Source organism: Ceratotherium simum, chromosome 6 (genome assembly GCF_057802395.1).
Source record: "Ceratotherium simum simum isolate JZ-2026a chromosome 6, ASM5780239v1, whole genome shotgun sequence".
Taxonomy (NCBI): domain Eukaryota; kingdom Metazoa; phylum Chordata; class Mammalia; order Perissodactyla; family Rhinocerotidae; genus Ceratotherium; species Ceratotherium simum.
Window position 1 is genome coordinate 15266109 of NC_141905.1, and position 14799 is coordinate 15280907.

Genomic DNA, 14799 nt, shown 5'->3' on the forward strand with positions numbered 1-14799 from the left:
AGGCAGGTACTTAGAGAAGACCCATGAGGAGGTGGCATCCGAGGCGAGACCTCAATGACAGAAAAAGCCAGTTATGTGAAGAAGTGGGGAAGGAGCATCCCAGGTTGAGGGATCAAGCTCAAAGGCCTGAAGCGCGATGTGCTCCACAGGCGTGTGGGAAGGACCACAGCAGGCTGCTGTGGCCGCGTAGTGAGTGAGGGGCAGGGTGGCAAGAGAGGCCATCAGCAAGGTGGGGAGGGGGGTTACATCACGTCTGATCCTATAGGCCAGGACAATGAATCTGAATCTTATTCTAAATATTTTGGGAAGTCACTGGAGGGTTTTGAGAAGGAAGGAGACGTGCCTTGATTTACATTTTAAAAAGATGACAGCGGCTGCCCTGTGGAAAATGAATTTTAGGGGCAAAAGTAAAAGAAGAGCCAGTGAGGGGTTCCTGCAGGGCTAAAGGAGAGAGAATGGTGGCTTGGCATAGGGTGATGGTAGTGGAGGTGGAGAGAGGGCAGACTTAAGATATAATCTGGAAGTAGAGCCAGTGGGACTGGCTGAGGAACTGGACAAAAAAAAGTGACAGAAAAGGAGTATCAATGATGACACCTGGGTTTGGGGCTCTAGTAACTTAGGATATGCTGATGCCATTTCCAAAGACAGAGAACACTGCGGGAGGACTCTTGGATACGTTAGGTTTGAAATGCTTTTGAGACATGCAAGCAGACATATGAACCTGGAACTCGGGGAGAAGTCCGAGTCAGGGATGTAAAATTTGGGAGGTATTATAGGTGGTAATTAAAGCTACAGGTCTGGATGAAATGACCTGGAGGGTGTAAGGATAGAGAAGAGGGTCAGCACCAAGCCCAGGAGCCAGCCATCTACTGACTGGGGAGAGGAGGCAAATCTTCGAGCAGCCTTAGAAGAACTCATTGGTGAGGTAGAAGAAAACCCTAAGTTCAAGAGCAGGAGTTTCAAGGAGGCAGTGATTAATGGGGTCAAAGCTACAGAGAATACGAAAATAAAAGTGACAACTGGATTGTCAACATGGACGCCTTCGACTTTAACAAAAAAAGTCTCAGTGGAGCAGGGACAGAAGCCAGATTACTGCGGGTTGAAGAGTAAAAGAAGTAAAGGACTGATGAGGAACTGAAAATCGGTACCACAAAGAACTTCTAGATGTTCTGCTGTGAGGGGGAGCCAAGAAACAAGATAGTCACTATAGGGAGATGTGGAGTCATAGAAGGTTTTAATTTTTGTCTGGCATATTCTAGAGTACTTCTGTATGCTGATGCGAATGATTCAGCAGAGAGGCAGAAACTGATGATGCAAAGAGAGGGAAATAAACATAGGACTAAGCTATAGAGAAGGTGAAATGGGTAGGTCATAACAGCAGGGAATAGAGGGCACGTGATCTAGATGCTGGTAGACCCGGGCGGAAGATGAGGCCAGGTCACGAGGAGGGAGGAGAGGGGCAGGGCCTTCCACCAGGTGTTTGTTAAAGGCCTGCTCCTTGTGAGGCACCACACCAACAACAGTTGGGAGTGAAGAACTGCATGATGGTGGGGAGGAAAACCTCAAGAATGAAGTGGATGCAGGGCCAAAATTATAGTCATTAACTGTAAAGACTGAAGAAGTCAATACCTCCTTCTCAGTGGCCCATCAGAGAAAAGACTTCGTGAAGAAAAGAGAGCTTCCCATGGGGCCAGGAGGGCTCCCGACCCTGGGCTACTCACCGACACCATCTTGCCCTCGGAGGGCATGAAGGCGGGCCGGTTGCTGATCCTCAGCTTGGTCTGCAAGGTGTTGAAGTTGATCTCCAGCTGGCACTTCTCCTGCACCTTAGGGGGCTTGTGCTTCCGGCGGTAATCCCGGAAGTCCTCCAGTTTCTTCTGCATGGCTTGCATGGTCTTCTCAGGAGTCCGGTTCTCCAGCCAGGGGATTGTGCGACGAATCCATTCCAAAAGCTGTTCCCCACATACAAAAATACTGCTGAAAACACCAGCCAACTGCCCCCGGTTAGAAAACAGAGGCACCTAACAATTTGGAATATATTAACCTAATGTTCCTAAAATTACAGAAGTATGAATATAATACTGCTGACTGAAAGGAGGAAAGGCTCCTCTGTGCACTGTGGCATGAATGAAAACTTCACTGTCCACCCATGGCCACCAGTGATGACCCCAACAATACCATTCACAGGTCAAAAACTGAAAGTCAGAACAAGCCATGTTTTACAAAAATGTGACATTTACAGGAGAAACTCGGAGACCAGACATTAGCAGACAAATGCTAGATGGAGCTTTCAAATGGAAAGAAAAAACAGAAAAGAAAAAATCTGACATGGTAGAATGTAGTGTAATAAAATCAGTAAAGACTTGGGCTTAACTTAAAATGTATTTATATTTTAAATAAGCCCAAATTTAATGAATTTATTTACTAAACAAATGTATTGTAAATCGGCGACTCACTCAATGCAAAAGTAAGTTTTAATTTAATATCTAACTTTCAAGGAAATCCACACAATAAAAGTGAAAATGGGAGTGAATTCCTAAGGATGAAGTACACCTTCTTCTCCTGAATTACTACCATGTCCTTAGAAAGGACCTGCTGAAAAGCCACTAATAATTTACTCTTATGATCACTTGGAAAATGGCAGCAGATAAGAAAAATCAGTTAAAATGGAGTCATCCTCATAGTTTAAGGATTTGAGGAGGATAAATGAAGGATCAAGTAAGAAAAGGAGGGATATAATTACTGACGATGGTCTGTCCTTCGGTCCTGGTCTTGCTTCAACCCTAAAGTGGATCACTGGCATTAAACAATGCCAACAAATTGAATTTCCCCATAGCAGCAGTATGAGAATATAAACTCAATATCATTAGAATGGATTAATATAAACCACTACTTGGGAAGACCTATTCTAAGTATCCTGATACTTTTCCCAGTACAGACCAAATATCAGCTAAATTAAGTCAGAGCAAAAATCATTCGGTCTCTGATATGTGTCCCTGTGATTGAGTTCAATCTGGAGAGGATGTGGCTGTGGTGCTCACTGAGCCCCTATCTTGTATGGGGAACACAGTGTAGTGGCAGTGACAAGACTGCTTAGTTCTATTTATGCTATAATAAGAACAAAAAAAAAGAGCAACATGGAAAGTGCTATTCTAACCAAGAATCTGGCTGAAGAGCTGTAGAATGGCCTCATGGAAACTCGTGCTCAAATATCTTGGACGGAGGGCCCTGTCTTCCCCAATTACCCTCTAGATATTTATATACACACACAAAGCTGAGTTACATCTCACAACAGGGCAAGTTCCTTTGACGCTGGCTCACTGTGTGAAGCAGGGCTTCTGAATGTGGAGGGCATCCTATGTGATGTCAGTAGCCAATGCAGCAGGGAAGAAACAAGTAACACAATGTCGTCTAAGGGAGTCTGACCCTGGAGACGCATAGCTGAGGATGGAATCATATTCTACTTCTCAAAACATGCAAACTACCTCGATGATTTGGGATGGTTGCAAAGACCATCAGGATTACTTTTGGGTCAATAATATGTTGCTACAACATGAACCACCTCTGAGGTCACGTGTATTTTCCTGCTTTTATTCTATCTGAGATGAAAAATGCAAAGAAAAAAAACACTGACAATCCGAGTTCCCCCTCTGTGCCTCACCCTCTGGGTGGGTATGGACAGGACTGCAGGTCACCCGTTTCCTTTACCTCACTTGCTAGCCTCTCATATTCTTCCATCAGCCTCTCATTCTCTTGATTCACAGCAAGAACCTTACATATCCTGTTAGCTGCTGTCTCGGCCTGTAAAACACAATAGGTAAACAGGACAGCTCTGTCGACAGGGATGTGCATACACAAAACTGAACGTGGCGAGGCATGAGAGGTAATGAGGGAGATGGCGTGCTGTAAATGGTGCAGATTCTAGGTTAGGGTGGAATAAGATTGAGAGTATGGCTGTTTAATAGTATGAATCATTTCACACCTTTTTTACAGTTTTCACACAGACTTACACGGCAGGCTGAATATACTGTAGGGAATAATGGGGAGATACTGTTAGTCTAAAACACAAGCTTTGTAAAACATCAAGCAAGTTAGTAACAGAAATATACGGGTCAAGGAAACCAAAACCTCTGGTCCCTGAAATGTCCACCTGAGCACTCTACTGACCTCATAACTACGGGGTGAGAACTCTCTGAATAATATTAGCCTCTGGAAATCAAAGCAAAAATGACTGGGTCCTGAACATATATGTCATTGCACTTGAGTTCACTGAAACCCTCTTGTCCCGAAATGAATATGTAGAACTTGCTAGACGGGATCCTTCCACAGAGCTGAACTGCTTTCAAACTTTGTTTCGCCTACATGAGAAGTCATTGAGGTCATAAATAATTCTCTATCGTAGTTTTGTGAGGGGAACTGGGCCAGGAGGGCCAGAGTGCCTTGAACCATGGTCACATGATGAATCAAGAACAGCAACTTGCCCGCTTGGCTTCCAGGCCCACAGCCTGTCCCAAAGCCTCCCCGCTAAAGCCCTGATATGGGCCGATTTCCACTTATCATCATTTGCTGGTGTTGGTCTTAAAGAAATCCTTTGCCCATCCCAGTATACCAGGGTTCTCCAAGTACCTATATATGAAGGGGCGAGAGGCAGAAACAGGTGCACAGGGAGAAAGCTGAAGGACATTCACCCACAATGCCCCTCAGGCTGTTTGTCTTAAGGAATGTGATTTTTTTGTTGAGGTTCTAACACTGTTATCCTTTCACTATTTCAGTTAAAATAAGATTAGTCTTACTAAGATATCACAACAAATCACTGAACAATGAAAGGAATTTCTAGGCAGAGGAGACAAAGAGGGCACTGGAAAGGCATCATTTCTCCTTGTCATATTTCCCCTTTATTGCTCAATGAATGTAGCTCAATTTGCACGGCACTTGTTTTTTCCTAAAGCACAAATGTTTCCCACAACTTACTAACAAAATAAAAGCAGTATCTTAGAAGGAAAGAGATAAAAACACTTCAGGAACCGTCTCAAGTTAAAGCTGTTAAAAAAAGTATTCACAGTTTGGAACTTGCCACATTAGGTCACTACGAAACACTTAGAGAGATTCCAAGCTAAGATGTGAAGCGCACAAACATGCACCCAGCTCCGCACACACACAACTACAACCGATGCGGAGCAGCACAGCAACCAGGTGGACAAGTGTTGAATACCTGCTCCGCTCCCGCGAAAGCATGGTAGAAGCAAGAGACGTATGTCATGATGGCTCTTTCATCGGGTTTGGGAGTGTTCACAATGTCTGAAGGGAGGGAAAAACAACACAGAAGACAAACACACAGACATGAAGAGTAGAAACCAGGGTGAACAAAGGGAAGAACAACTGGTTGACACTGGTCGATTTGCTCTGTGTTTCTTGGGCCCGCAATCCTGAATCTCAGGAAGGCTGTATAGTACTGACATGGTCCATAAACAGAATAATTTAAACCGGGATGCTTTTTTAGTAATCAAACTGAGGGCTTTTTTTCCTCCCCCACCCCCTGATGAGCTTTTTTTTTTTTTTTTTTGAGGAAGATTAGCCCTGAGCTAAGATCTGATGCCAATCCTCCTCTTTTTTGCTGAGGAAGATTGGCCCTGGGCTAACATCCGTGCCCATCTTCCTCTACTTTATATGGGATGCTGCCATAGCATGGCTTGATAAGCAGTGCATCCGTCCGTGCCCAGGATCCAAACCTGCGAACCCCAGGCCACCGAAGTGGAGCACATCAACTGAACTGCTACACCACTGGGCCGGCCCCCCTGATGAGCTTTTAAAAGTGCTGTCAGGGCATTAATATGGGAACCCGTATGCTGCATATCAGAGCTGTTACCGCATTCTAATGACTCATGAAGCCCATGTCCTCTTGTCTTTTGACCATATCAGGTCATCTGCCACTTTTGCTATGAGCAACACAGGTCACTTTGCAAGATGCTGGGATGCTAGCAGAGGTCTATTGCTCCATCTCTCCTGCTACTTCCCCACCCCCACCCTCATAATTGTTGGCTTTCTCCTCTCCCCTGGATTGGATGAGGATGAAATTCCTTGGAGAGGCCATGTCTTTTAATGTCTTCTATACATACTTACCATGCCATTTATAGAAATCACCAAGAGTTACAAAATATCTAAAGAGAAGGGTATACACAGTTTGTACTTATTACAACTCTTGCTACCATTTGTATTAGCTGCTGAAATAAACCAATAGGAAGAGAGAAAACAGAACCATGTGAACACACATCCTTTCTTCCTCCACCTTGGAAACACCATTTTTTGCTGAACTGCTGTTTTAACTTGAAACTCAGTTCAGTCACTGGACAGAATGAAGTTAAAAAGATACCTCGTAATTTCCTAAGGTGAAACCTAGTCATTGGGTTTTCAGAGGATATTAATAGAAAGGATGTGGGGTTATGTAACAGTATGGAATCTTCTGGAAAACAAACATGAACGGCATACTACTGCATGGACAGAAAGTAAATTTCAAAGAAAACTAGATTAAAAAAGACAAATGACTACCTCCCCAGAACCAGACGGGTCTCCTTACTCAGAGGAGAGGGGAAAAAAAGAGAAAAACAATTGAAAAAAAAATTCAGACACAGAAGGTGAAGGGTGAGCAATGACTCATATTTTACATCCTCACCTTCTGTGCACCAGCAAAAGCATGATAGTAACAGGAAACATAAGTCATTATGGCTCTCTCATCGGGTCTGGCAGTGTATACTAAATCTGTGTGGAGAAAAGAAGGTTAACTGCTCGGATGTTCTAATACCAGCAGGCTTAGTGCTACCTCAGAGAAGTCAAAGTAATGAATCTTCCCCCTTTACCCCCACACACTTCTGTTGTTAAAACTTTGGCTCAAATCAAAGAAGTCACACCTGCAAAGTCATTAATCTGTGCACTTTTGAGAACTGCCAACAGAAATAAAGGAATTGCCAAAAAGAAGGGCATGGCTAGCTCAGAAGAGCCCTAAACTAGCAAGTAAGTCACATCCATGGCAAGAATTAGACCTCCAGAATTCCACAGAATTCCCAAAGACTTTCTATCACCGTACACATGGAGGACCCAGGGGTCCACAAAGAACCCTTTTGCAAGTCCACACAGAACATATGCACCCACAAATCTAAACCTGATGCTCACCTCAAAAAAGGTTTGTTGAAGAAAATAGGGAAACGACGTTCATAAGCTTTTAAAAGCATGGAAGATAGTTAATACAAGGAAGAGTTCCACCAGTTTTTACCACAGGTAATGGTTCCTGGGTGAGTGTCCCAATTAGCCACTTAAAAATTTCTGTTTAGGGTTCAGATACAAACACAAATGACAGAAAGTAAGTTCAATAGCAGCAAGTGGGAAGGCAAGGATTCACCAAAAGGGATTAGCAATCTGAGAGGAGGAGTCTAGTATATGACACTACAATAAAAGAGCGGCAGAAATAAGAACATGTTAATATGATACTGTTAATATGATACCAAATGCAGGCAGCAAAGATACAAAGGGTAGTGCGTGGTGGAATCTGTTGGCTAGTTGTACCACAGCACACCCACACCCAAGTCAGGCAAGTTCATGACTCTTTGCCAGAAGATTCTTACGAGAAATTGCCCTACAAAGAGAACAATATAAATGTGTGAGCGTTTTTCTGAACCATTAAAAAGGAAAGATGAAGAAATGTAATAAGAGACTAGAATGTGTCACAAGGGAGGACGAAATGAACAAAGTGCTAATGCATCCCGTCAACCTTTGCCCAGACCAAGACTCAGAGACTAAGGAAAAACCTAAGCACGGAGAAGAATGTTAGCATGCCAGAGTAATGATGCTGGTGATCCTGAACTCACCCTCAATTTTCATATATTAGGGAGGCATTAATGACCTGGAACATGAACTTACTAAATTTCACTAGTTTTCTCCTCTCTTTAGTATCCTCCCTCTTAATTCAAGTGGGCAAATCCTGGGTAGTTACTTACCATATGGAAAGGTCAATGGAGAAACCACACAAATGTAAACTTAGCTTAGAGAAGACAGATGGACAAAAAGGAAATGGACATTTTCCATGTTGCTACTTCATTTTTTACTGACTTTCTCCCTCTAAAGAGTTTTGGAGAAACCGTAAGTAGAATTCTGAAGAGTGTATCCAAGTGTTAATACCAATAATACAGGTGTTTTATAAAATGGTTAAATTTAATAAACGGGCAACATTAGACTCCAAATTGAAAGATCACTGTTACAGGTTGAATTGTGTCCCCCCAAAAGATATGTTGAAGTCCTACCCCTCAGTACCTGTGAAGGTGACCCTATTTGAAAGTAGGGTCTTTGCAGATATACTCAGGTTAAGACAAGGTCATGCTGGAGGAGGGAGAGCCCTTAATCCAATATGACCGGTGTCCTTATAAGAAGAAAGAAAGAGACAAGAGAGAGACACAGATGGAAGATGGCCATGTAAAGACAGAGTCAGAGATTGGAGTGATGCTGCCACAAGCCATGGAATGCCAGGGCTTCAAGAAGCTGGAAGAAGCAAGGAAGGATCCTCCTCTAGAGGCTTTGGAGGGAGCATGACCCTGCCAATGTCTTGATTTCAGATGTAGCTTACAGAACTATAAGACAATAAATTTCTGTTGTTTTAAGCCAACCAACTGGTGGTAATTTGTTATGGCAGCCGTAATGTAATGATCAAAAATGAGGAGGAACAGATTGACTATTGACTATAATCAAGTTCTTTCCTTTTCCCCAACAATGCTAATTAGTGGAAGCAATGGACCATTAGGGAATAATATTAACAACGAATGCAGTAACGTAAGTTCCTTGAGGTCAGGATCCTAATATATATCTCATTATCTCCTATAGTATCTTGCAGAGGGTCTTGTTCATAGTAGGCGCTCAATAAATGTCTGTTGAGTGATAAGTCAATCATGAACAAGTGAAATGAATGAATGGTCTCCTATATTTGTGCTTTAATGGTGTGCCATAGGTACAACTCACACGAATTGTACACACGTACAATTCATCACACATAAAGGGCACAAAAGGTATTTGAAATCAGTCCCCAGCATAAATGATACTGAACTGCAGAATATTTAGAAGTTCTTTCAGATCTAACTAAACTAAATTTAATTTAGACTATTAAAAATGAAATGTGAAACTTCAAGAGGTACACTGATGGCTGAATGTTCTATATTCTACATTTTGATTCTATAACTTCTGGTTGGAAGGAAGGATTTTTTCCTTGTGGAGCACTTCACAAGAAGATTTAGTTGCTAAACTTGTCTCTACATAGTAAGGAAAATATATTATGTTCTTAAAAAAATTAAAATAGCAAGTTTTTCTTTGAAAATCACAAACCAAAGCATTCTGTTTCTTTGCCAAAGCTGAACCTTTTACAAACCCTTTTACCATAGTTTTGCTGGCTTGTTTTTGAGCAGGATTTTAAAAAATAATTTATGAAAAAGCTACATATGAAATTCTCTAATACTCATTGAGGAATCCTGAGTACTGCAGATGCAACTTGACTATAAAGTTTTACAAATCCCCATGCATGGCTATAACACATGTAGTCCATAGATTTTCTGTAGGTCATCTCACCTTCAGCATCCAACATTTTGGGAATATCCAGATGCTTCTCTGCAATTTCCATGGCCAGGTTAATATTTCCTATTGGGTCATCCTGCATGAAAAATAGCATAACTAGTTTTTAAAAATATTTTTTTGAACAGGACATACGAATAATGTTTTCTATATACCTCACTTTTGGAAAGAGACCTTCCCATCCACACATAACCATAATAATATAAATAATTTTCCTTCTTACCTTTTCCCAATCACTTCAAATACTTAGAGAAACATCAAAAATGATACAAAACCACACAATCCATGCACAATCCAATTCAAACAACGTAAGCAAAAGGTTTAGGAGAACAAATGCTTTGCAAATGGGAGGAAAGTGGTCAGAGACTTTCTCAAGGACAGGAAAGAACTCGAAATACGTCAGAGCTTACTTTCAACTCTGTTAATGACAAAATTAAATGATTCCGAAGGAAATCATGGAACATACATTTTCCAGATCTGAAGATGATCATGGAGAATATTTAGTCCAACATCTTTGTTTTAAATAAAAGAAAGACAAGGGGTAAAGAGGAGAGGTAAACATGTTGCTAGGTAAAACCTCTAGATCACTCAAGAATGTTACGAGATGGCTACAAAGAGCAAAGATTACGTTTCTAGGATATTAACGACTACAAGAAATTACAAAAACTTAAAATTATAAGTGAAAATTGTGAAGGAATTTTTGTTCTTAAGATTACATTTATCTTCCACTGTAAAATTGGTTAAATATATATAATGTAAACAAAATACGTTTAACCAGAGGTATATAACTGAAATACTGAAAAACTAAAACACTTATTTAACATTTCTTTCTTTGATCTATTAGAGATTAACCATTATGCATCTGGGATTGGGGGGAGGTATGTAAGAGAGAAAAATCAAAATGTAAAGCAGTGTTAGTCCAGGGATGACTTTAAGAAATTTTAACATCAAAGCCATTTAACACTTTAGAAACTGCAAAACATTGCAATGAGCACAATCATTTGAATACAGTGAAACATTTAAAAAGTGCAGCCTTCAAAAACACATTCACAGTGCTCAACGAAGAAACCAAAGTAAGCTTCCTGGCCTCACACAGTATATAATTATTTCAAGCAAAAAGTTGGTTTTTTTGTGTGAGGAAGATCGGCCCTGAGCTAACATCTGCCAATCCTCCTCTTTTTTTTTTGCTGAGGAAGACTGGCCCTGGGCTAACATCTGTGCCCATCTTCCTCTACTTTATATGAGACGCCATCACAGCATGGCTTGACAAGTGGTGCGTAGGTGTGCGCCCAGGATCCGAACGGCGAACCCCGGGCCACTGCAGCAGAGCACACGCACTTAACGGCTTGCGCCACCGGGCCAGCCCCCCAGCAAATTTTTTTTAACCACATACTGTTTTAACAAAGCATATAATCATTTCATTGAAGGCAGCCAGATCATAAAGTGAGTCTTACCTGGATATTTTTTGCACATGTTTAGAAAGCCAAACAGCTGAGTGAAAGTTTCTTTCTTTTTGTTTTTAATATGTAAGAAAACTTTCAGCATTAAAAATACAGAGTAATGGGCCGGCTCCGTGGCTTAGCGGTTAAGTGCGCGCGCTCTGATGCTGGCGGCCCGGGTTCGGATCCCGGGTGCGCCCCGAGGCACCGCTTCTCCGTCCAACGTGAGGCCGAGTCCCACGTACAGCAACTAGAAGGATGTGAACCTATGACATACAACTATCTACTGGGGCTTTGGGGGGAAAAAACTGAATAAATAAAATCTTTAAAAAATACAGAGTAATGATTCTGAGACTTTGTGAAAGCTATCTCATTTAGACTGTAACTTAAAGAGATAAAATGTGGCAACTAAGTATTTTCTGGGATCAGCAGCTGGCCATGTGACCTTGGACAGATTACTGAATTCCTCACTTTCCTCATCTGTAAAACTGGTATAATAATAGTACCTACTGTACAGGTGCATTATATTTTACTGTGCATTATGAAGACTGAATGAATACGTGTGTGTAGTATAACATACATATATGTATATACAAACATACTTATGAATATATATTATTAATGTACACATATGTAAATATAAAATACATATTAATACATCTATAAATAAATATTCACTTATAACATAAATAGTGTCTTATCTAGAACTATATAAGTATAAAATAGTGTCTTATCTAGAACTATATAAGTATCAGCTGCTATTGTTAATTATCATTTTTTCACCCATCTTAGATGGCCAGTTACCACAGGTTATTAACCTTTTGTAACAAAAACTGACCAGTATAAACTGCTAATGAAACTAGGCCTATCTGGTACAATCCCCTCATTTTGCAAACGAGATAAAGATTCATTGAAAAAAATACACCTTGCCTCTGTTTGAAACATTTCAAAATGACTCAGGAATAAGAGAATATACGCTTTGAAAAGTTGAGAAACTTTGGCTGCTCCGTCTCTTAGGCAACCTTCTATTACAGGACTGTAGTATTAATCTCTAGGATGCAAGTAAATTCTTCACGTGCGACCCTGTAGTCAATGGAGACAGGCCAGGAGAGAGGTGGTGAGCAAGCAACAACCGAAAAGGTGGTGAAAGGCAGGACACTGTTCCAACGACCGTGCATGCCACAGGGTCGTGAGGGCAGCATGCAGCAGGGCGGACTCCACACCAAGACACAGCAACACAGTGTGAGCGGCCGGCTAAGCACACCAGCAACCAGAAGAAACCGTATGTAACCACCACCTGAGCAATGGTTATGGGGCGGGCAGTGCCTGCAGTCTTAAAGCTCTACACGGCATTGTCTCTGGGGCAGCACAGAGCGTCCACCACAAGGGGCACGGATTTCTCTTTTCCATCACAGATTACATTTTTAAAGTATTTTTAGAGAACGATTTTGAAGACTATTTGAAACTTAAGTACACTAAGGCTTAAAGGGAGAATTAAAGTTTCTTAAGTTGAATTTTCTGCAAAGAGCGAAACCAAAAAAAAAATAAATCCCCAAAACTTTTCTAAGGCTACAACTAATATCTTGTATCAATAGCAAGATAATTATCAAGTGTTCCTTGTGCAAGAAACAAGTTAATAATTCTGAATAAATATGTCTGCAACTAAATCCTTCAGAAAAGGTCAAGTAAATTAATAACGAAGGCTTGGAGTATTTGAACCTTCCTTTCCTCAAAAAAACATACACTTTACTTCTCATATTGACAGTCTGCGAATGTAAAACTTCTAAGAAACATAGGTAAAGGCTTCATAGTAAATCAAGCCAAAGCAACCAACATATCTTAACTTGGGCAAAATGGGTGACTTGGCTCTGGGTCTTGTCCTGCCCTAACGTAACAGATAAGTGTTTTCCTGGCCACCCTTCCTGCTTTCCCTGTGTACCAGGCGAGCTGGCAGGCCACGGTGGCGGCAGCCTCAGCGTTTGTATGGTGCTGATGTGCTCATTTTCAGGACGACATGCTGAGGGGCAGACGGGACACCGCATGCCGGGCCCCCAGAATGACCTTGTTAAGCTTTGAGTAGTCAATGAGGTCGGGCCGGTGTCTGTGGATGAGTGCACAGAGTCCAAGGCCGTCTTTCCAGCTGCACGACGGTCGAGAAGAACAGGAAGACGTGTTAATGGAGAGAAAGCAGCAGCAACAGTCTGCTCTTGGTCAGATACTAGCCTGAAATTTGGGACGCGTGGCCCCTAACTTCCTTCTATCTGACTTAATGCACAAAAGGCCCCACGTGCCTTCCTCCCTATCCCACCCAGTGCTCTTGTGGCCCCTGGAACACCTGTCTTCTTCCTGGGGTCCACTGAGGACTGCCACCCCCTTGCTCGTCTCCTTTCCATTTACAGCTCAGGACCCCCTGGCCTGGGACTCTCCCTGTCCCCTGCCCAAGGCTGGTTCTGTGCTGGCTGACTCGGCAGTGGCAGGAGGGAAGATGCCTCTCTGCTGCTGTCACTGCTCTCCTCCTCTGTCAGTGCCCTCCAGATCAGATTTCCTGCTCTCTCTCTCCTCCAAGTCTCCATTCTGGACCTTTCACGGGGTCTGCCCAATAAACATGCCCAAGGACGTCTACCCTGAAATGTCCAGGAGACATCTTCCTCCAAGAGTTCTTAATACACTTAAAAAGCCACTATTAGCTCCCAGGTACTCCGCTGTCTTTCTTCATAAGGTTATTCTTTTTTTTTTAAAGGCAAAAACACATAGGTACCTGAGGGTCTTTGCAAGGAGGATTTGGATTTCCAGTTTGTTTCCCCAGAAACACCAACATTAACTGTCCCTTAGACAACCCCTGGCCATGAGCTTGCCAGTGGCGACCAGCGGGTTCACTGAAGGCTACGGCCGGGAGCTCAGTTCCTCTAAGGGTCAGGGGAAGGAGGAAACCCAGGAGCAACACTGTTGAAATGCATGGGCCGATCCTGGGCCCGAGGAAGAAAGCAAGCAGGTGAGTGGGAAACAAGTCGGGGCGCTCTCAAGTTTACACTGGCAGGAGGTCCCAGCCCTTCCCGGCTCCTCTCATCCTTCAGACAGCGTGTGACAGGGACAGGCAGGCCTCTCTCTCACCTTTGTACACTGAAGACTGGGCTCAGCTCCTGACACTTGGCAGACACTCTAATATTTGTCTACCTGGAAGAACCTTGCCAATTCTTCCTTGTGCCTCATCCTTATCTTTCATTTCTCTGATTATCTTGGTGGCCGGGGACCCATTTATATTCATGGGTAACCCACCATACAAAGGGTGAAACTATAAACAACTCTTCTACTCATACGTAATAATGACAAAAGATCTGCATGAGAGAGAAGACCGAAGCAAGTGACAAAGTCACGCTCTCCATTATATTTGGATTTCATTCATCCAGTTCTTTTTCAAACATGATTTTCCTACTTCTCTTGAATTCCAGCACACAAAACTGATGGATGAAGTACCTTTCCGTGTACTACAGAGTGGAGGCATCGGGGCATAGCTAGTACATGGGAATATGGACAGACTCTGCTACGGTCTCTTCTTCTCACTGAGAAGCCATTCCTGCTACCTTCTCTCAGCATGAGCTGAAGGTCCCAGTAAGGTGCATTCTTATACCCCCAAGTTCTGAAGACCCATTCAGGCACTGCATAATATTCACTTATAAATACAGTGCTGTTTTACCGGCACCCCAAACCTTAATCAAACGTTTTCCCCTGAGAGACTATAAGAATCAAAAATTCTATA

General features: G+C 42.4%; 1 protein-coding gene across 3 annotated transcripts in view; it reads right to left on the bottom strand.

Moving 5' to 3' along the window:
• The window catches only part of ACTN2 (actinin alpha 2), a 66113-nt gene that overhangs the window by 19123 nt on the left and 32191 nt on the right, over nucleotides 1-14799 (bottom strand). Inside the window, exons 6-10 of one of the 3 annotated variants that reach the window (XM_004432399.3) lie at nucleotides 13104-13182; nucleotides 9601-9682; nucleotides 5213-5298; nucleotides 3709-3801; nucleotides 1722-1952 (exon numbers count right to left, since the gene is read on the bottom strand). In XM_004432399.3, the coding sequence (XP_004432456.1) occupies nucleotides 1722-1952; nucleotides 3709-3801; nucleotides 5213-5298; nucleotides 9601-9682; nucleotides 13104-13182 (571 nt within the window). Of the gene's footprint in view, nucleotides 1-1721; nucleotides 1953-3708; nucleotides 3802-5212; nucleotides 5299-6670; nucleotides 6757-9600; nucleotides 9683-13103; nucleotides 13183-14799 lie in introns of those variants that run through there. The other 2 variants (XM_087431913.1, XM_087431912.1) reach the window with 2 other exon arrangements.